At 57.4% G+C, this 20,975-nt stretch overlaps 3 protein-coding genes across 4 annotated transcripts in view; all 3 read right to left on the bottom strand.

Annotated features, from left to right (window-relative positions):
• SLC43A2 (solute carrier family 43 member 2) overlaps positions 1-5,714 on the bottom strand; it is a 36,397-nt gene extending 30,683 nt beyond the window's left edge. The window contains exons 1-2 of one of the 2 annotated variants that reach the window (XM_064165801.1): positions 5,694-5,714; positions 3,121-3,317 (exon numbers count right to left, since the gene is read on the bottom strand). In XM_064165801.1, the coding sequence (XP_064021871.1) occupies positions 3,121-3,280 (160 nt within the window). In that variant the 5' untranslated portion in view covers positions 3,281-3,317; positions 5,694-5,714. Of the gene's footprint in view, positions 1-3,120; positions 3,318-5,168; positions 5,228-5,693 lie in introns of those variants that run through there. The other variant, XM_064165800.1, reaches the window with a different exon arrangement.
• Positions 5,715-7,840: 2,126 nt separating this feature from the next.
• Positions 7,841-15,175, bottom strand: SCARF1 (scavenger receptor class F member 1). Its single transcript, XM_064166315.1, has 11 exons — positions 14,895-15,175; positions 14,109-14,170; positions 13,247-13,348; positions 12,607-13,132; positions 12,022-12,240; positions 11,811-11,939; positions 11,632-11,735; positions 11,337-11,451; positions 11,138-11,259; positions 10,804-10,941; positions 7,841-10,520 (listed from the first exon to the last, which is right to left on the bottom strand). The coding sequence occupies exons 1-11, from the start codon at positions 14,987-14,989 to the stop codon at positions 9,532-9,534; spliced, it is 2,601 nt and encodes an 866-aa protein (XP_064022385.1). The 5' UTR covers positions 14,990-15,175; the 3' UTR covers positions 7,841-9,531.
• Positions 15,176-15,836: 661 nt separating this feature from the next.
• On the bottom strand, positions 15,837-20,930 carry RILP (Rab interacting lysosomal protein). The gene is made up of 8 exons (XM_064166665.1): positions 20,621-20,930; positions 20,057-20,180; positions 19,518-19,639; positions 19,126-19,317; positions 18,657-18,826; positions 18,388-18,510; positions 17,089-17,172; positions 15,837-16,780 (listed from the first exon to the last, which is right to left on the bottom strand). Exons 1-8 carry the CDS (start codon positions 20,882-20,884, stop codon positions 16,624-16,626), a joined length of 1,236 nt encoding a protein of 411 aa, XP_064022735.1. The 5' UTR covers positions 20,885-20,930; the 3' UTR covers positions 15,837-16,623.
• Positions 20,931-20,975: the final 45 nt, after the last annotated feature.

The raw sequence follows: 20,975 nt of genomic DNA, 5'->3' as shown, positions 1-20,975 counted from the left end.
CACCACACACTCCAAATAAACAAGAGCAAAGAACTGGAAGGCAGCTCCTGCCTCCTATGGCCCTGTTAAGCCGTAAGTGAATTAACTTATCACCCCTTTGCTTTTCTGCAGCCATGTCTCAGAGGAAGGCCCTCTGTCCAACTGGCTCCTTATCTCTGCTCTTTGGGAGCAGATTAGCAGACTCAAGATTTCCTTTTTATTTTTCCTTAAACATGTCTCAGATCCTCAAGTTTCCCAATCCCAGTAACATCATAGCAACGCAAGACCCCGAGCAGATCAAGTTCCCCAGCAGCTGATAAGGCCCCAGACCTGATAAAGACTGTGGAATCAGCACTTGCACCGAATAAAAGATGCTGCTTCAGTTGGTTAAAGGCTAAGCAGTAGTGTAGTAAAAGTAAAATGGGAACAAAGTGCTACCACCAGACTCCTTGTCAGCAAATTTCAGACATACCTCTCAGGATGTGGCCAAACCTGCTGCCCAGAACGAGCACAACACCCCCACCTCAAACCCTGTTGCACAATTGCTTTGAAAGTATTTGCCGTTGTGATGTGCACTTTTCTGAGGGGTCCATCTCTGCTCCTCACACAACTCAGCTAGGAGTCCAGCAGACCCCATCTGTCTGCAGAGTGGTCAGGTAAAATCCAACCCCAGAAGCCAAGGGCAGGCAGGGAAAGGCAGGAAATTCAGCAGGAAGACAAGGAGCCCTTCACGAACCAGAGCCACTTTCTGGGCAGCTGCTGCTACCTTCAGAGAAGAGCCTACAGCAGGGACAAGGTCTGGTTTTCTCTTTCATTGGAAGGCATCACAAAGTGCAAGAGCTTTTGCTGACAAACCAAAAGCCCTGCCAAGAACCTTTGGCTCATTAGGAAAAGTCTTGGGGTTTTTTTTTTGCAATACTTACATGCCCAGAGCAGCGTTAGGAACAACAAGTGCCCAAAGGCTACTAGCTATTTGTTTGCACCAGCCTTCCGAGCCAAGCACCCGCTCAGCCTGCCGCATTCAATGGGTTGCACTAAGGAAGGCGACACTGAGCCATCCTAACCCCAGCAAAGGTCAAACACGGCTCGGTACTGGTCATTCAGTGCCTGCTTCAGGGCAGCTGTGAGGGAGTCTGCTCTCCCCGCACCTGGATCTAGGACTCTTCCCTGCCAAATCACTGAAACTATCATAATGGGGACAAAAAGAAAACCAGAGAAGGGAAAATGAACAAGCAGGGATGAACAAGGGAACTGGCATAACTGGTCCCTGGTGCTCATCACAAGCCATCACTGGCCAGATAGTTGAGGACAAAGAGAACATTTGACTACATCAGTTTCTTTACAGAGGTTAACTTCTCTTGCCTCAGGGCATAGGCTGGTCACTGGGAGAAGAAATTGCCTCCAGGGCAGCAATTTCACCACAGTTTGCATTTGCATCTTTCCTGTGGTCTGTGGCACTCCCAAGGGGGGAGCCAGACAAACCCTAGATTGACAAACAGGGCGGAGAAGCCAAGGTGAATCTCCCTGATATGGGACAAAGGCAGGGGAACTGAAAACAATCACAGCAAAGAGTAAGAGGTGGGCCCAAGTGAAGCAGGGCTCTAGTCAAGCAGGGCACATCTCGGGAAGCAGATGGAAGACGGCTGCTGTCAAAGACAGTCAGCATTTGCTTATCAACTCTTGTGTTTTATCTCAGTGGCAGAAAGCCTCCACCCGAGAGGTTTAATGAGATGCTGCTCAGGCCTGTGACGAAGTCACCACACCTCAGCAAGAACTGAGCAGCCTTGAGCAAAAGTGCCAAATGGTTACCAGCATTGAGCAGAAGTCCTAAATGGTTTCCAGCCTCTGAGGACTCAGTCTGGAGCGCTACTGGACACCAAGTGATGCGGACACACTTGGAAGCACCACTCCCTGAGTAGAGCATAGGATGGAGACTAAGCAGATGAACTACAGCTGGTAGAAAGTTCAACACGTGCATGTTCCCTAAATTCCCCAACCCAGGTTCTGCAGCCCCACACAAACGCACACAAAGCAGAAAAAGACTCTAACGAGCTGCTGGTAAATAAGGAAAACAACAACAAAAGCATCATCACAACTATTCACGGTTACTTTTTGCTTGGATTTTGTTTCCCAACACTTCAGCTTGCCCCTACCATGCTCAGCCGTTTTCCACTGGGGGTGATACAATCACAGAATCATTTTGGTCCATGCCCTTATTTACCATTCCTATTTTCCCCTGCTGCTTCCTACTCACCAGCTCCGAATGGGCTGCTTCACCTTCTCACCTCTTCCACCACTCATCTCTGAACAAAGCTTCAACACCTTCAACTCTGCTGTTCCTTTTCCCTGAGCACTTGCAAGCCTTCTGTCATTAAAGCAGCTTTCCAAATCCATACCCTCAGGTTCCTTTCAACCCTGCAGTCCACACTCCCACACTGTGGGATTCCCCAGACCACAGTTCTCTCCATGCCCAAGCTGGGGATGTATGTACACCTACATGTTGTTTTTCCCAGGGTTACCCTTCCCACACCACAAGATTGCCTCTTTTCCTGCAAGGCAGTGTCAACAACTGCTGCCTCTGGCTGGGCCAGATAAGTAGATCTCAAGCCCTCAGAGACACAGCCTGGTTTGAGCACATCCTGGATGCTTGAAGGAGAAAGAAACTACCAGTAGCATTTACCTCTGTAACCTCTCACTGGACTTCACTGATCTCACTGTCACTCACACTCTTCTTTCCTCCTCCTAAGGGAATAGGGCCTGTCATTCCCTTCCACAAACTCAGGGCACCCTCCCTGCAAATCATCATCTTCCATCATCATCTTCCAGAACCTATCAGGCCTTCCCTTGCGGAGAGCAACCAGGCCACCATGCAGCGGAAGAACCCATGGCCAAGTGGAAAAGGCTGCCCAGAAAAACTTTCCCTCATCTTTAAGGCTTCTTTTACAATTGTTTTGCAAAGCAGCAACACCTACAGACACATTTCATCATCACAAGGATGCCATTGGGCTGGGAAAAGAGCTCGCATCCCTTCTACCCCAGGGCTGACCTGAAGCTCAGCCCTACTCTAGCCAGCTCCACACCACTCTAAGACAGGCAACCACACCAACAACTTCTCCAAACAAGTCTGCAGAGCATCCTTACCTGACTCATCACACAGGTAAGAATAAAACCCTTCTGCTTTCAGCATGATGAGGAGAGATCCCCAGCCCAGCAGGACAGCAGAGAAGAGCAGGTTCTCAACGATGGCTGTGGATGCCATCCACCAGCGCCGGCGATGTGCGGTAGCAAGCGTAGGTGCCATGGCTGAGTGGTTAGATGGCCTCGTCTACAATCTCAACCTGCAGGGATCAGAATAACATCCAGTCAGTGCCATTCCACAGACCTGCCACATGCTACTCAGAGTGCAAAAAAAATCCCCAAACCCAGAGTTTAAGAAGAGAGATCTCTGCTGGAACACAACTGAGCCTGCCTGCTGAATGTAAAGCACTCAGGTGTAAAACTTGTTTTAGCAGATGTCAGCTTGCCAAGCTACCTGGAGGGATGGGGGAGCAGAGGTGCCCTTGAAGCAGTCCCTCCAGTGCACACACAGTGCAGGAGAGGAGCATTCAAGGTCTCCGTTCCACTTCCAGAGCAACAGGTATGAAAATGCAGTAAATGCCAACTGCCTGGAGCCTACTCCCCTAACACCTGTATGGGACAGGTGGTCCTTTTGTAAGGAGCAAGGAAACACATACCAGATCAAGGGGCTTCAGCCAGCACTTCAGGCTCCCAACTGCTTGCAGGCAGAGGCCAAGACTGGGGACAGACCTACAGCCCTAACATTGACTTTAGCGACCCACCCATGCAAGTGCAGGGGTCTGCTCTGCAAGGTGAGCATGGATCCTACACATGCCATGGGTCCTATATTCAGTTTATACCACAGGTGGTTCATCAAGGAAGACTTTTTGCTAATTGCTGGACTGCCCTGCTGAGATACAAGGTGGGCCATATCCTGGCCTGTCTAACTGTGCAGACAGCCAAGTGCACTGGCCAGAACAGCCCACGGCACGCACTGCTTCACCTCAGCACACAGACACAGGTGCTGCACAGCTGGATTAACAGTCTCCAGCTCCACCTGTTCCAGTCCCAGGGATCCATAAGTGAGCATCAGATTTGAGAGCAGGACTGGCTGACCAAGGGGCTGCTCTGAGGAGCTCTGAGGTGCACAGTACCAGGGCCAACCCTGGGTCATAAAGCAGGTGACCATTTTAGTCAAGATGAGTCTTTTCCCAGCCCAGGGCATGCCTCAATCAGGCTCTGTGTGGAAATCCACTGGCTACACACCACGGCCAGGACAGTTTTCTCAGGGCTTTCCATAGGACAGAAACCTCAGGATGCTTTGGGGAGGATCCGTCCCAGCTCCCTGCAAGGGTGCTAGGAGGCCAGGGCCAACCTCCAGCCACAGCAGCTGGTACAAAGACCCCTGCCCCAGGAAGCCAGCCTGCAGCCCTGCCCCTTCACCCCCGCCCACCCACCCACCGCGCAGGCTCGCTCCCCTAGCACAGCACAGCACACAACGCATTTCCTCCACCATCACCTCCCCTTTCTCACCCCTGCCCCCGTGCGCCCTCTCCCCAGCCCCTCATGTCCTTCCTGAGCACAGAACCTCTCTGTGGCAAGAAGTGCAGCCTGTTCAGCCCCTACCAGTCACCCCCTCTGTGCACCCCATTCTCCCCAACCTACCCCGCTTCCTACCCGCACCCTCCCCGCTTATGCTGCACTCCCTTCATCAATCCCCCATACAGCCATGTCTACCCAAACAGCCCTGCTGCATTCCGCTCTCCTCTTCCCCGACCAGTACACCCTGCCCAGATCATGCACCCGACTCTCCCACATCAACCCCTCTTCCTTCAGCGCACGCCACTCCCACACACGAATCCCCCTAAGGACCCTCCCCCTGACCCCCAACACACCCTGTTCTTCCCCAAAGCACCTCTCCCTTCCCCACACCTCCCTTCACGCACCCTACTACTCCCACCGCGATACAAACCTCACCCCACTCTACCCCTCACGCCGAGCCCACTCACCCACCCACTCCGTTCCGCCATACAAAACCCGACCCTGCACACACAAACGCATCCCCTCTCCAGCACCCCATGCAGCCCCCTGGCGCACCCCGCTCTCTCTGCCCCCCACCCCTCGGAGCTCACCGTCCGCCGCACCCCCTCTCCGCGCCGCCGCGCTCCCACTCGGGGTTTTTATCCGTCCTCCGGAGCAAACAGCCACCGCCGCTGATTGGTTGCCGCACCGTCCAATGACTGGGCGCGCCGGTGCCACCAGGGCACGTGCCGGCCCGCTCACCCTCCCCGGTACCCCTCCCGGTACCCTCCGGTACCCCTCGGTACCCTTCCCGATATCACTCGGGTACCTCCGCTGTGCCTCCAACCGGGTACCCCTAGGGTGTGCCGCTCCGGTACCCCTATTCGGTATCCTCTAGGCACCTCCCCTGTGTCTTCCTCCCACTACCCTCAGGTACTCTCTGCTGGTACCCCCCAGTGCCCCTCTTCCGTATCGCCCCGGCATCCCTCCTGGTATCTCCAGGTACCTCCCCGGTACCTCACCCCATCCGACACCTCACCCCCTCCGGTACCCCTCGGGTATCCCTCCCGGTACCACCCAGTACTCCTCTTTAGGATCTCGCCGCTACCCCTCTTTATACCCCCGCCGGTACCAACCCTTGGTGCTACCCCTCCTGGTACCCCGGCGCGGGGATGCCCGCGGGTTCTTCCGGGACAGGCGGGCACAACAACGGGCGGCGCTGCAGGGCTGGGTCCGAGAACAGCGGGCGGCGCTCACAAGCAGCCTCCGCACGCTACCGCCGGGGACAGCGACACCCGAGCGGCGATGGGACTCGTCGCCTTCCAGGGAAAAGAGAGGAAAACGGGAGGTGATGCAGGGCGCGGCGGAGCGAGATAAAGCCCCGGCGGCCCGCCCGCTCCACCTCCCGGCACGGCGCGGTTCCGCAGCGGCAGCGAGAAATTCTCTGCGGGGTTTGGGGCCGGTTGCTGCCGGTCTCCACCGGCCTCGGGTGGCAAGCCGGAGAGCTGCAATGCGTTCATCGAAGAACAGCGGAACGCAGGCCCCGCCGGGCACACGGAGCCATTTCGACCGCAGCACCCGCCTTGTCTCGGGGCACAGGGGTAACGGGGAACGGGCATAGGTCAGGGGAATGAAAGACAAACCGGTTCGCATCCCAGCTCGCAGAGCTGTGCCCTCTTTTTACACTGAATCTTTTCTCCAATCATTCCTCTGAGATTTCTCATCCTGCACAAACCTACCATGCACTGACAAGGTCTTGGGCCAGCAGAGGTGGCCATACACCCCTGATGTATGGGGGACCTTTTCTACGCCAAAGGACACGAAAAATACTTGCAGCAGATAAACATCTTCAGGTCCTCAACAGAGGCCGAGGGCCTGGACAGACAGATGGACTGCCCCCACCACTGCATCTCTGAGAAAGGGGCAGGCTGCTGCGGGGGTGGGAGGAAACTCCTGGGCTCTGGGATAAGAGTCAAACGTTGCAACAGCTGGAAAGTGGCCTGGAGCCCAAAGCAAACAAAACAAAAAGCCCAAAGGAAACAAAGCACCCTAGGTCAGTGCTGTGATTCTACAAGAGGCAGAGGAAGGCTGAGCCAGCACAAGGCCGCAGAAGACCTCAGCACCCAAACCTGATCACTGTCCAAGAAACATGAACTGCAGTGGGAAGGAGTATGTGGAGGCTTGGAGGCTCTTTCAGGACACAAGAACCCTTTGCTGCAGCCAGATCATGGGGCAGCTCAGTTTTCCTGTCCTAGAAGGAGAAAAGGAGGCATCAGGTGATCTGCTGCCATCTATAAATACACCCCGGGGACTGGGTAAACAGCACGGTGAGAAACAAAATCCAGTGAAGCTGAAGAACAGCACTGCACAAAGATACAGCTATAGAAACTGGCCAGGAGTGAGTTTAGGCTGGAAGGGAGGTGACAGCTTCTGCCTGGCTACCCAGGCAGGTCCTCAGCCAGCTTTGACAGAGCCACTGTGGTACTTTTCAAAGGCAGAGCTCCAGAAAATCGATGATAAAACTGTGGCAACAGGGCACACCCCCACTCCCCACCCATGGCTGTGGGGGGACAGCTCAAGCCTCTGTTCCTACCTCCACGAGGTCAAGAGCTGACTCAGCAAAGAGCAGATGCATCTCTTTGCTTACAGAGAAGACCTGCACACGGGAACCTCTTCCTGCTGCCCAGCTTGAGAGGGTTGGGAAAGCCAGAGATCCAGCATGGGAAAACATCAAACCCCTCTCTCACCCTCCAGCTCTGAGTCTTGCATCCAGAATTAAAAGCAGGGCAAAGCTGGACCGAAGCATCCTTAATAAGAGGACAGCAGCACAGCCACGCTGCAGGCGTGTGCGTGGGCAGCCGCGGGCTCGGAATCCACCGCCTGCTTTCCTTGCACTGCCCAGACAGGGACAAGATGCTTCTTCATCTTTAAGCAGGGGAAACACCCTGCCTCACGGCTCAGCCCATGAACAGAAAGGTTCTCAGCAGCAGCAGTAGCAGCAGCAGCGTTGTCTCAAAGCTGGGTGCTCGTCTCAGCTCAGGGAAGGCTGTCAGGTTGCTGTCAGCTTTTTTCCACGCTGTACCCAGGGCAGACCAGCTCACGTGATGTTCACTTCTGGCACAACGCTGCTCAGCTCACAGGCTGAAAATACCCAACTGATGAGGAAAAAATGGCTGCTTATAAATAAACCCTGGAACTGTGCCTGCCACTGTAACAATAACTTGGAAAAAAAAGAAAGAACAAACCCCCAAACTGTCAAAGCCACAATGAGCCTGTGCAGAACTGAGATCTGGCCAGGCTGCAGCTTAAGACTTGCCAGGCTGACCATTTTTATTTGTGCACCCCAGTACTTGGCGTTATGATCACAGCAGTGGGTGATGCCAGTGCAGCAAAGAGTGCTGCAGCTGTCTGCAGAACTAGGAGCTTCACCCACATGGGACAACGAGGATGCAGTACTGTGTGCTCTGGGGGGAGCACCTGTGAGAAACAAAAAGGAAAAACCAAACCCACTCTGTTTTCTGAAACACTCCAAACCCTAAACCCCAGCTCAGCAACACCAGACCAGAAGAAGGATTCACACAAGAGCTCCACACATGTGCAGTGTGGTGCTCCAAATGCTCACAGCTCATCCACATTCCTTCTGCTCTCTGGTCTCCAGCACTGCTCTGGACTCAGCTCCAAAAATGAGAGCTCAGAACTCAACAGAAACAAAAAGATAAAAACCAAGCAAGCAAATAAAAGCCAAACCTGACAACCTAAGGCTGCCAGCAATTCCACACTGTGGAGAGTATTTCTGGTCATGTTTTTGATTTGGAGGGCAGCTGGGAAACCCAGCTCCTGAAGGACTTGGGTAACATTTAGCTCTCATTCAGAGGCTGTCATGCCACATGAAATAACAGGGGGGGAAAGTACACAAAAAACTTCTGCAACTTGGATACAGCTAAAGCCAGTCCACACTGCCAAATGTCTTCAGCATCTCAGCCACCTTCCAGAGGCAGCAAAGCCCTCATGCTCTTCTCTCCATAGCTGCACAAGGTCCTCTGGCTGTGCTGGAGAAGCTGCAGCATCTTCCCGACTTCTGTTCCATCCATGGTGACAAGGTGCTGCAGCAGAAACGAGGCGTGGGAGGTGGCAGGAGCTCAGGGCACCTGCAGAAATGCCGTTTTGTGTGCAGCTCTTGTCCTTATCTTGGCCAGCTCAGCGCTGGGTGCACAGGTTGATGGTCACAGCCCAGCTGCCACGTTTGCTCTTGCACAACTGCGGCTTGGCATCGTGCAGAGTTTAAAAGGCTGCCGGCAAACCCCATGCCGTGCCACGAGCCTCTTCATCTGCATGGAAAAGAAGGCAGCCAGAGCCTGCCGCAAAAGCCAAAGCCACACAGATAATCCCCTGCAGACTCAGATACACTTCAAGTGAAGCAGCTAAAACGAATTTTCGCTGAAGCTGCTCCTGACAGACCATCAGCTCACCCTAGCTCCATGAAAGAATCTCCTCCAGCAAGAAGCACATTTAAAGCAGAGGCTCCTCCAAGCAGCATTACCACATCTGGGACAGTGAAAGCTGATGGGGTGAAACTGGTTTTTGCCTGGGCGCTTCCCAGCTAAGCCCCTAGCACCCTCAGTCCCTTGCACAAGGAGGATGTGTATCCCCAGGCCAGGTGCTGACAGGGACCAAAAGGTGCCACCACTGCATCCCTCCAGTTTGTAGTAGACACAAAATGAGGCACGCAGAGCAGAGGAGTAAAAACCAGCCCTGAAGCACTGCAACTCCACCAGGCTGCCACCACTGTGGCTCTCAGTTATCACCTGTCCCACCAGCTGTACAAAGGTCCACACCAGCAGCATGGTATGGAGGAAAGGGGAGCAAAGGAAAGGCTCCTCCAGTTCACATCTTGAAGGGGGACCTCAGGTCCCCCCCATGCTAGGGTCAGAGGAATCTCATGGGCTCCTGCTGCCCCAGCTAGGCAGTGGTGGCTCAGGTGGTAGCAGGGGTGGCTGACAGCTCCTTGGTGGGGCTGGGGGGGGATTCGGCACTGCTGCTGACCACGTTCTCGTATTTGGGCTCTTCCTCTGGGGCAGTCTGTTCCAGGCTGAGGACTGACTCAGGGCTTTTGCCCCTCTCTGTGGCACCTACAGCATCACTGCCCCCATCCTGGGGTCCAGTGCTTTTCAATGAGGAAAATGCAAGAAGGAAAGACCGTCTCTTGCCAGGCTGCTTGCCAGGGGATGGCTCGTTGGGAGAGTCCAAGACGCTCTCCCTCTGCTTGCAGCTGTTCACTGAGTCTCTGTTCTGTGCCAGAGCCCGGCGAGGTGGTTTCTGGATGGCCTCCATACTCCTCCTCATCTTGGGCTCCTCTTTTGTAGCCCACTTGCCCTTCTGCAAGCTGCCCAGCCGCTTGAGCACAGCCTGGACTGGTCCCTCACCGCTTCCTTCTGTCTTGGGGTCCTGCCCAGCTGTTCCCACCATCATGTAGATGGTGGTTACATTGGGGTCCTTCCCCTTTGCCTCCCAGCTGCCAGATTTTGCAGCCGCTTCAAGTGCCTCCACTCTCTGTGCTACATGCCTGGTGCCAGAGACCACGCGCCGGCGTCCCCCCGGGGTGGCCCGGGGAGATGGTCGGTGGCTTTCTTCCCCCTTGCTGAGTGGCTCAGGGCTCTCGTAGCAACTGCTGGCTGGTCGCTCAGCTGGGGGTTCAGATGCTGCATCCCCTGGTGATGGAGACAGCTTGGATGGGCCCCATGGGGTCTTGGGCTTCCGCCCAGGGCTGGGGGTCTCTGCTGCCCCAAATTTTGTCCCCTCAGCAAAGGACACAGAGGGCCGCTTGGCCTTGGCGATGCTGGAAGTGCGAGGGATGGTGAAGGGTTGTGACACATCCTCACAGTTGAAGGCAGATGGGTCTGGGAGCACTTCGTCAGCTGGGGACACCCCATCCTGCAGCTCGGCACCCCCCAGCAGCGGGATGCCTGCAGGAGAAGAGAACAAGAATTAGGGCTGCTAGAGACTTCCCCTGTGCCTGGGGACATGCTCAGGGAAGTTAGGCCAGGGGCTGATGCAAGAGGACTGTCCCTGGGAGTGTTTCCCCAGGAGGAGGTGGTGCAATGGGGCTGCCCACACATGTCATTACTGAAGGCCAAATGCAGTCCTGTCCTTGCTCAGGAAAACAAGGGCATGAAAATAAATACTGCCTGTGGCCAGCACCTATCCCTGTGATGTGCAGGGTTGAGGAGGAGGAGCCATGACCATCACCTTCTCTGGGAGGGACAGAGTACTCTGGTCCCTCGTTGTCGGTGTCAAAGGAGGAGAAGGAGCTGTCGGAAACCCACGCAGCTGACGGCGACTCAATGAAGCTGGGGTTGAAGGGGATTTCTGTGTCGTGGTGGGAAACTGGGGAGGGAGAAGACACTTAGCTGAGCTTGGGCACCCCCGGGTGCTCAGAGCTGGGGCAGAAGATCAATGCCTGCCCTGACCCAGTCAGTGGAATTAGATGGGTTGCAGATTCCCCCCCGAATGGTGATGATACAGAGAGCATGGGGCAGGGCTGACACTCTGGAAGGGCTGTCAGCAGCTCTGCCTTTTTTACCTGTGACCTTGGGAAGTTTGTAGCCACCGAGGGTGAAACAAGGCATCATAGCACTGAGGTTGGCCAGCACTCCTTGCACGTGGTGCTTCATCCTGGCCACCACATCATCGTCCGGCGCAGCCCTGTGCAGCACACACAGATGTTACGGGACGTGAGGGGTGGGAGTTTGCACCACAGGGTGCAGAACAGAAACACATACCTGTCTGCAGCATCAGCTGGGTTGGATCCACAGCAGCAACAGCAGGTGACACAGAGCAGCACCAGCAGGAGAGGGACAAGGATGGCAGCTGCAAGGGTCCCATGGTCCTTAAAACCTGTGTGGAGAACGTGGGTTGGATCCAGCATCATGTCCTGTGGCTGCCAGGCCCTAAAGACATCCCAGCTGGAAGTACCAGATAGGACTGGGCTGCATCGTAGCCTCCTTGCACTTTCCCCAGGGAGGAAGTTACAGTCCCTTGCCCAGTGCCAAGGACTATGCTTGATGTTGCTCTTACTCAACACGCAGTCACCCTGTATGGGGTCGCAGGTCCCCCGGGAGCACTGGCAAGGAGAGGAACAGTTCACACCAAAATATCCCTCCGGGCAGGTGTCGTTGCAACTGGAAAAGAGAGGAAAGGAGGGAAATGCCTCTGGAGAGTGTGAGGCCCCAGACCTTCCCCACTCCCACCTTTACCTGGGTCCCCAGTATCCTGCCTGGCAGATACAATCTCCTGACACAGGGTCGCAGCTCCCCACAATGCACTCGGGGCAGAGGAACTGGCATCCATCACCAAAGGTGCCAGCAGGGCAGGAGATGTTGCAGCTGCCAAGACAGAGAGGCATAAGCCACTGCACCCCAGAGCAGTGACCCTATCTGAGGACTGGTGGCCTAATCCTGGGTATACCTGGGTCCCATCCAGCCAGGCTCACAGCGTGGGCAGAACCCAGTCTCGGGGTCACAGACGTCCCCGTGCCGGCAGCGGGGACACAGCTGGAGGCAGCCTTCGCCGTGGAAGCCAGGATCACAGGGTTCCTTGCAGAGAGTCCCATTCCAGCCAGGTTGGCAGGCCAGGCAGAAGCCATCCACGGGTGAGCAAGGTTGGCTGCGCTTGCAGCTCCCACAGCTGCATGGGCAGAGGGGCAGTGAGGCTTCGATGCCCACCCCCAACCCCTCAAGACCCGCACCAGCACTGAGCATCAGTGTGGAGCATGGAGAAATTCCCTATGGTGCCTCACACTACTTTGTCAGCCTGTGGAATGGGACCAAGGACAGTTAGGGTTTAGGATGGCATCAGCACTGCCTGCTGACGTCAGTGAGATGTTTCTTCTGGAGCAACACTGGTGCTGCCCCCAACTAGGGATCTTCAAGCCTCCCCGGATAGGTGTCTCTGCCCAGCCAAAGGGACAGACACAACTTCAATGACTTTCCCCTCAAGATCTGGCCGTGGCCCCTGGGTACCCGCTGGATTCCCCTGCTGCTGCCGGCTCACCTGTGCACACACTGCGCCCCGTACTTCCCTGCTGGGCAGGGGTCCCGGCAGCTCCTGCCCTGGTAGCCGGGATCGCAGCTGCAGTGCCCGGTGAGAGGGCTGCAGGAGCCGTGTAAGCAGTCGCAGCGCCGCTGGCACGCCGGCCCCCAAAACCCAGCCTTGCATTCACACTTGCCCGTCTCCTGGGCACAGGGTGAGACGTTGCAGGAGCATTTGAAGCTGCACCTCCTGCCCCACCAGCCCGGCAAGCAGCGGCAGAGGCCAGTGAGGGGGTCGCAGTGGGAGCTGGCCAGGTTGCACTGACATTGCTTCTTGCAGGCGGGTGCCCACCAGCCCGGCTCGCAGTGGCAGGCACCGGTGAGGGGATCACAGCGGCCGTGGGGACCGCACTGGCAAGGGAACTGGCAGAGCTCCCCCCAGTGGTTGGGGTCACAGGTGCAGTGCCCACTCGCTGGGTCGCAGCGCCCATTAGGGTGGCACGGGCAGCTCCGCTTGCAGTCAGGGCCCCAGTACTGCTCAGGGCAGGCTGTGAAGGGAAGGAGATGGTGAGGATGAGAGGTGACGAGGAAGCCTCGCAGCCCGCTGAGCATCTAGGCTGGCAAAGAGGATGGCGAGGGCTGAGCCCTGGGAAAACACTCACCAGAGCTGCAGTCTGCTCCGAAGAAGCCAGGCTTACAAAGGCAAACCCCGGGTCTCACACACACCTCGTCCACTCCGCAGGCGTCTGCCCCCTCGCACAGCGCTGTCAGCAGCAGGGCAGATGCATCAGTACACAGCAGCTCCTCTGGGTTCACACCCTACTGTCAGACCAGCCACCACCTGGCCACCTCCTGCGGAGGCAGCCTTCCCAGGGAAACCACCGTCCCACGTCCTGCTCCATCCCTTCAGCTGAGCCACAGCATCGTCAGTGGCTTGCTCAGTGGGTGTTTGAGGGTCCCCATGGTGCAGCACACCACCACCCCCTCCCCAGGAGAGCTGTAGGGCTTCCACCCAAACCCCACCCAGCTGAGGGCAGATACCAAGCTTTGGGCTCTGTCACCATAGAATCACAGGATTGTTTTGGTTGGAAAAGACCTTTAAGGTCATCAGGTCCAATCATTCTCTAGCTCTACCAAGTCTGCCACTAAATTGTGTCCCTTAGCACCACACCTCTGTGTCTTTTAAGCATCTCCAGGGTCTAGGGTCCAACCACATCCCTAGGGAGCCTATTTCAGTGTTTGAGAAACCTTTTGGCAAAGAAGCTGCCTCCAATATCCAGCCTAAACCTCCTCCTGTGCAACTTCAGACCATTTCTTCTCATCCTATTGCTTTTTAGTAGGGAGAAGAGGCCAACCCCCACCTCGCTCCTTCCAGGTAGCTTTAGAGCGAGAAGGTCTCTCCTGAGCCTCCTTTTCTCCAGACTAACCAGCTCTAGTTCCCTCAGCCACTGCTCACAGGACCTGCTCTCCAGACCCCTCACCAGCTCCGGTGCCCTCCTATGGAGCCAGGCACCCATCACTCACCAGCTGTGCACTCCTGCCCTTCCTGCCTCCAGCCGGGGCAGCACGCTGGGCCGCTGGGCAGCCTGTGGAAGAGACCCGGGGGGCATCAGGTGGAGCAGGGGGTGTCAGAGCTGGGGTGGGCTGTGTGCGGCTTCACAGCCTCAGCTGCACATTGAGCGCAGTGAGTGCGGGAGCCCGGGGCGCGGCGGGCGGGGAAGCGGCGCGGCCCCGGGGGCAGAGCGCCGGAAGGAAACCAGCAAAATAGAAGGAAATTTAAGGGGCTGCAGCCCGAGTGGGTGGTAGGGCCGGGCAGTGGGGCAGAGCCGCTCAGCTCTGCTGCCAGGGAGCCTGTCCCAGGGCTCCAAAGCTCTGGGGGCAGCTCAGAGCTTCGCCAGTGACCCAGAGCAGGGAGTGAAGGCAATGCAAAGCGCTGCTGCCGATGGCACCCGGGGGACAGGCAGTGTAGCAGCCAGGCAGAGGGGACGTCAGCTCCAGAAGCCCTTTGGGTTTGCTATGCCCACATTCCCCTCCTGGCGAGCAATGAAAGCTTTGCCAGTGCTCCTGCATGACCCCCTTGCCCTGCACACTGTGGCTCTGTGAGGAATAACCCCTGGAGGAGGGGTCTGGGTCCCCCAGGTGCCCATGTGCACCCCAGCCAGCCTCCCCAGCAGCATCCCGGTTTCTATACCCGCACAGTGCCAGGCCACAGCTCTCTGTCCGCGCAAGGACAGTTGGGCGATGGCCCCCTGGGGCTACCGAGCGGTGCCCGGAGGCAGAGTGGCAGAAGTAGACACCCATGGCACCTACCTGCAGACGTTCTTGCCGTTGGGGTCAAGCTCCTGGGCAGAGCTCTGCACCCACAGCCACAGCTGGAGGCAGAGGATGGGCCTGGCAGCCGCCATGCCAGCGGGGCGTGAGGGCCCGAGGCCCGGCGGCTCCCCAGGCGTGCGCTGGTGTCCGTCTGTCCCCTCTGTCCTGCCTGTCCCTCCCGTGGAGCAGCCTCTTCCTCCCACTAGCCTTGGGCTTCTTCCTGAGGAAACGTGGGAGGAGGCTCCCTGATCCCGACGTCAGGGGTGCAGCAGGAGGCAGAGGCAGGGAATGCCGCCCCAGAGGCTATTTTTGGCCCTCGCTGCCACCCTAGCAGCAGAAATGGTCAGCCAGAGGCTTGGTGTGGCCACACAGGGGCTGATACCTACCTAAACTTCTCACCTGCAGTCCTCCCACTCCCACTGTGCCACCCTCAAAGCTGTTTTGGCCAACACTGCCCCAGTCCACACGAGGAGTCTGCCCCGACCCTTGTGAGCTGCCCCATGGTGCTGCTGATCCTTAGCAGGGCCAGAGAGGTGGGGTCCACACAATCCTCAGGGGGACATGGTATGGCCCAGGCTGGCCTTTGAACCACTGCTGGCTGCCATCCCACCTCGAAGTCTCCCCAGGAGCTTTGTGTCAGCAGATGCACAGGAAACACCTTTTTCCTACCCAAGGCCAAGTCAGCTGGGGGGGCCCTGGGCTGGAAGTGCTGCTCCCTCCACCATGCAGGACTTAACTCCATCATGGCCAGCACTTCAGCCCCTGCTGCCCTGCTCCGCCTCACAGCTGCTCCCTGAAAGGGGCTCCAGGGTCTGGTACAGTGCAGTTGGCCACAGCCCTTGACACAGCAATGGCTGTGCTGGGGAACTGCAAATGAAGCCCAGCAGCACCACCCAGCCCTTCCCAAGCAAGGAGAGAGTGGAGGCTACAGCAGATACCTCGAAGAATAAATGAGACTGATTTATTTCCACTTCTAGAGCTAGAAAATACCTGACTCAAGGGGACCAACTTGCCCCAGTGAACACGAGGATTGTTCTAGTCTTAAGAGTCCCCAGTAGCAGCCAAGAAGAGGTCCCAGTACAAAACTGATCCACCCCATGCCTGAAAAGTGGAAGAGTGGCACTGATGGTGCTGACCCTGACTGCTCCCAGACTTGGGAGCACCTGGACACCCAGTACAGCACACTCAGCCCCTCCCAGATGTGCTGTGACCCCAGGACAGTTCCCAGGCAGCCTGGGCACCCTGACTTGACCTTCACATTGCAGGGATGGGGGAGGTATGAACAGTAAGGGGTGAAGTGAAACAGCCTCACAGGACAGGATTGGGCAATGGGGTCCTGGGCTGTGAGCAAAGGGTCTTAGTGGGAAGAACCAGCAGCAGACAGGAAGTCTGCACTCCTTTTGGGGTGCAGGAAGAGGGTGCAGATTGAAAGCATGGAGAATTAAGGGGTGAGGGCATGGCTGTGCAGGGCTCCCATAGTTAAGCCATGGTTCAGTCAAAGAGTGGCCAAGAGGTAGAGATGCCCAGAGGTGCCAAGCTGCTCCATGCCAGGGCAGCATCCCACCACTGCCTGTCCCAGCAGATTTGGAGGAAAGCTGCCCATGCTCCAGTTTTGCTGTCACCATGGTATGGAGCCAAGGCTGCCAAGCTGCTCCTGAGGACGCTGGAATAAAAGGAGCTGGGAAGTGCTGCTGTGAGGTCCTCTCCAGCTCCCATGCAGGTGGGGTCAGAGGGGCAGCGTGGCTCTGTCCGGGGAGCTGGCTGCTGGCTCGCTCTCTCTTTCAGGCTCCAGCTCTGTGTCCAGGGAGTCAATGATTTCCCAGGCTCCGGAGCAGCTGGATGTGGGGGGGTCTTTGCTGCTGCCCTGATACCACAGCCCAAAACTGTGGAGAGAGCAGATAACAGCCGTGGGGGAGTGAAGCCTTCCCAGGAAGCAGCCAGATTCCAACCCCCCTCTGTGTTTGGTGACAGCAGTGGGCCTGACAGTGTGTGGCACTCCAGGGGCAGCAGCAACTTCTGCCCAGGGCAAGGCAGAATCTCCTTGAACCCAGCAACCCCAGCAGCCCAGCTCTATCCCCATCACATCCAGGCACCAAGCTCAGCAGCTGTGAGCAGCACAGCCCAGCTCCAAACTTCTCTGCCAGCAGAGCCACCCATCCCCAGGAGCAGCTGAGCTTGGGAGTGAACTTACAAGCTCCTAATTTTGGATTCAGGAGGCTGAGCATCCACAGAATCTGTGTCATGAGCTGGGAGCCAGGAGCCCTCTTCTTCATCACTGCAGCATAAAGGAGTTGGTAAAAACCTACACTGAGTTACATATCACCACCAGCAAGTACCAAAGCCACCCCACTTCCAGCTGAGAAGAGGCACAGAGCCCACAGAGCCAGGGGCACACAGACTGGAGCTGCTGTCCCCATGACTTGCTATTGAATGGTGACCTGCCACAAAGCCACGACCAACTGCAGTGATGCTCCCAGACGCTGCATTTCATGCCAAGCCCAGCCCTGGCTTGGTGATCTTAAGCCACAGGGTTCTTCAGACACCAACTTCAAACTTCTGCTGCTTGGTGTGTCCCAGTTGCCACAGCAGTAAAGTCTTTGGGCATCTCACCCCACACAGCAAGCACTTGCTTCTCTAGGGCAACAGCCTGACAAGTGGCAGCACCAGCTGCAGCTTGGGGCTGAGGCAGGTGATGTCCTGACACCAAGGCAAGTGACAGACTTTGCAGGGGAGCAGGACACACAGGAGGCGACTGCAGGGCAGCATTTGTATAGCAGCATCTATCACCAGGCTGGGAGGCAAGCAGGCAGGACCCAACAGCCCCAGACCCTCCTCAGTGCCAGCAGAGGCCCCAGTGTAAGTAAGCAGCAGATTTCAGCAGCACAGAAGAGCTCAGCCCACTTCAGACCTTTATTAAAGCCCCCAAAAGCCAGTGAGATCCAGCTACCCCGTCACACAGCAGCTTCAGCACAGGCTTTGCCTCCCACCAGCAGCAGACATGCAGAGGCAGGGCTGGTGTCCTGCAGGGTCCTCCCCTGCCCATTGTGAGAAGTCTGTTGGAGCCAAGGCTGCCCATGAACGTTGTGCAGAGCTTCCAGAGAACATCTTTACGGTCATCCTCGAAGGCTCTCCGCTGGCCAGCCTCCAGCTGTGCAGCACGGGGACCTGGCTGCCTTGTCCAGTGGTCCCAGTACCACCACCTTGCTTCCCTTTTCCCACACCAGTGCAGGGACAAGTGACATTTGGCCAGGCCACTTGTGATTGGTGACAGGGACACACCAGTTGCAAAGGGCCCTGCCTCTGTGGCACACCCAGGGCTAAGCCAGGCCAAAACAGCAACTATAGACATGAAACCTTTGATCTTTGGAGGGAGGAGGCAGCTCTTGGCCTGGGGGAGTTCCCTCCCAGGGCATCACAGCGCAGAGAGCCTGCCAGCCAGCATCCACCCTGCGCGGGAGGCTCTCTGTCTGCCACGGCCAGCAGGACTCACCTGCTTGCAGGCTCCTCCGTCGTGCCCAGCATTTTGGCTCTGATTTTTTTTCTCTGTCTTTTGATAGTTGACTTCACTGCATCCAAGAAGAAGCTGGAAACTCTCTCTTCATTCAGCAGCTCCCTGGCAAAAGCAGCAATCAGCTGATTGAGCACCTGGCAAATAAACCTGGCTTAACTCTGCCGGGAGCAGCTTTAGATGGGCCACGGGTGGCTGCAGGGACAAGAGGCACTGGGCTCACTGTCCTGTGCCACCACAGCAGGACCCACCGCTGGTAATAGGCCAGCTCCTCCTGCACCAGGAACAGATTGGTCTTGAGCTCGTTCCGCTCTTGCAGGATCTGCTGCAGGTCTTCCTTGGAGAAGCAGCAGTGAGCAGGGCTCTTGCCTGCATCCCCATCTTGGTGCTGCAGCTGCTCTGCAGGTGATGGTGTCCCTTCCTGGGGAGTAGAAAGAGTCAGCAAGCAAGTGGAGACCCCAGAGTCCCCCTGCAAGGGCTGGGTGCTCCATACAGAAGGAGATGGAAGTCTCAGAGAAGTTTGCTAGCCTGGAGCTGCTGCAGCCCTTCAGGAACCATGCTGCTCCCCAGCACATGGCAAAACCTCCTCCTCCTCCCCATCACCAACTGCTAGGGCCCAGGTGCTACTGTTTGATTTTCAGCAGTGGCGCTGACTCAAGCAGTTGGCCAGGTCAGCACTAGAGATGTCCTACAGCAGCAGGGCCACGGGCTAGACCTTACCAGGCTGGGCTTTGGCCGATGGTCCTCAGAGGTGGTTCTGCTCCTCTTGCTCATTTCCCTCTGGGTTTGCTGCATTGCAGCCTCCAGGTCTGACTTCTTCTCCAGCGCACTCTTGAGCTGAGCCTGCACCACGGCCACCTTGTGACGCAAGTCCTCGTTCATGGCCATGAAGCGATGCAGTTGCTCCTGCAGCTAGAGGGCCAGGGGCAGCGGAGAGTGAGTCACAACAGCAGCTCTGGGTCCCTATCCGGGGACATCAGCACAGGCAAAGCCACGGGAAAAGCATCTGCCCCAGCAGGCTCACCAGCCAGTGATGGCCCCAGGGGGAGGTGACATAAAAGTAGGTCCCCAGGCCATTCACACACCACACCCACAAGCTCCCACAAACTCACTGCCTCTGTGTCTCTGCTCTTGCAAACGATCTCATGGGCCTGGGCACGAAGCTCATCCCTCTGCTTGTCCACCACCTCCTTCAGCCGCAGCATCACCTCCCGCTCCTTCCGCACTGTGCTATCTGAGCCCAGACATGGGGGGGAATAGGCGTGAGTGTGGCCCCCAGGACTCAGGGACTCCCCCAGACCCACAACACTACTCTTCAGCAAACCACTTCTCTGCCATTGCTCTACCATCATTCCTGATAGGTAGCAGAGTAGGAACAGTGCAAGGTGGTAAGCTGGGAGCTTTAGGCTGTGTCTGATGCATCCTTGTGCTACCAACAGCAGCCTGCACTGTGTCTGCTTCCATCACCCTTCTGGGGGTGCAGGGTCCCTGCAGTTTGCAGAACAAGAGGATGCCTGTGCTCCCCTCTGAGACAGATCTCTGGGGCTGGGCAGCACAAAAAGCAGGTTCAGGCTTGCAGCCACCTCACCGTCCCTCCCCCATGAGAACACCCTGTGGTAGCAGGGGACTCCAAACTTGCTGGGACACCAACCTTCCTGGGACTGGCTCTCCGCAAGCTGCCCCAGGAGCTGCTGGTTCTGCTCCTCCAGGTGGGCCAGGCGGCCCTGCAGGGATCGCTCCCGGCGCTCAGCCTCCCACAGCCTCTGCTCTGGGTCCTGGGGGATAGGGACAGCTGGGTCAGAGCTGTCCCTGGGGGACAACTTACAGCTAGGTCTGAGCTGTCCTGAGGGAACAGGGACAGTCAGGTGAGAACCATTCCAGGCGATGGGGACAGCTAGGCAAGAGCTACCCCTGGGGAGGGAGGGCAGCTGGGTTAGAGCCACTGCAAGGGGGACAATAGGATCAAAGCTGTCTCAAGGGATGGTGACAGCCCGTTCAGAGCTACCCCCGGGAACCATCAGAGGCAACCCAGGAGGAACGGAGACAGACAGATCAGAGCTATCCCAGGTGACAGCCAGGTCAGGGCCACGCCAGGGGAAGGAGTCAGCTGGGTCAGTGCTGTCCCCAAGTGAACTCCTGCGCGCACAACCGCGCAGGCAGCCCCCCAGCCCCCGAAGGGACAGGAGTCGGACAAGCCCCTCCACACCTCGCTCACCTCTGCCTCCTGACGCCCGGCCGGCGCTGCCGGTGTCGCTGCCTCCCCTTCGGCGCTTGCCACCGGAGCCACCAGCGCCTCCAGCAGCTCCAGCAACCGCACCACGGGCGGCACCAGCCCGGCCACGGCCTCAGGCCCGAAGCGGGCGGAGACGCGGCGGAGCTCGGCGCCTAGCGCCCCCGCCATGCGATAGATATGCGGTGGGGCCAGGCGGCCCGGCGGCGTCCGCCACAGCGGCTCCGCTCCGCGCCACGGATCCGCCATGAGCCTCCGCCGCCGCCCGACGCCCCGCACACGCTCCGCCCCGTCCCGGCTCGGGCCCGCCCCGTCCGGTCCCGCCTCCGCACACCGCCCC

Source organism: Pogoniulus pusillus, chromosome 27 (genome assembly GCF_015220805.1).
Source record: "Pogoniulus pusillus isolate bPogPus1 chromosome 27, bPogPus1.pri, whole genome shotgun sequence".
NCBI lineage: Eukaryota > Metazoa > Chordata > Aves > Piciformes > Lybiidae > Pogoniulus > Pogoniulus pusillus.
This window is presented reverse-complemented; position numbering and strand designations above follow the sequence as displayed.

What these genes read in the sequence shown, in the direction of transcription:
- SCARF1 (XM_064166315.1), bottom strand. Translation starts at nt 14,989, where the DNA reads ATGGCGGCTGCCAGGCCCATCCTCTGCCTCCAGCTGTGGCTGTGGGTG. An exon ending in GGGGCGCAGTGTGTGCACAG is followed by an intron (nt 12,241 to 12,606) that starts GTGAGCCGGCAG and finishes CTGCCCATGCAG; the next exon opens with CTGTGGGAGCTGCAAGCGCA. An exon ending in GCAGGATACTGGGGACCCAG is followed by an intron (nt 11,736 to 11,810) that starts GTAAAGGTGGGA and finishes TCTCTTTTCCAG; the next exon opens with TTGCAACGACACCTGCCCGG.
- RILP (XM_064166665.1), bottom strand. Translation starts at nt 20,884, where the DNA reads ATGGCGGATCCGTGGCGCGGAGCGGAGCCGCTGTGGCGGACGCCGCCG. An exon ending in AGAGCAGAGACACAGAGGCA is followed by an intron (nt 19,318 to 19,517) that starts GTGAGTTTGTGG and finishes CTGGCCCTCTAG; the next exon opens with CTGCAGGAGCAACTGCATCG. An exon ending in ATCGGCCAAAGCCCAGCCTG is followed by an intron (nt 18,827 to 19,125) that starts GTAAGGTCTAGC and finishes TCTACTCCCCAG; the next exon opens with GAAGGGACACCATCACCTGC.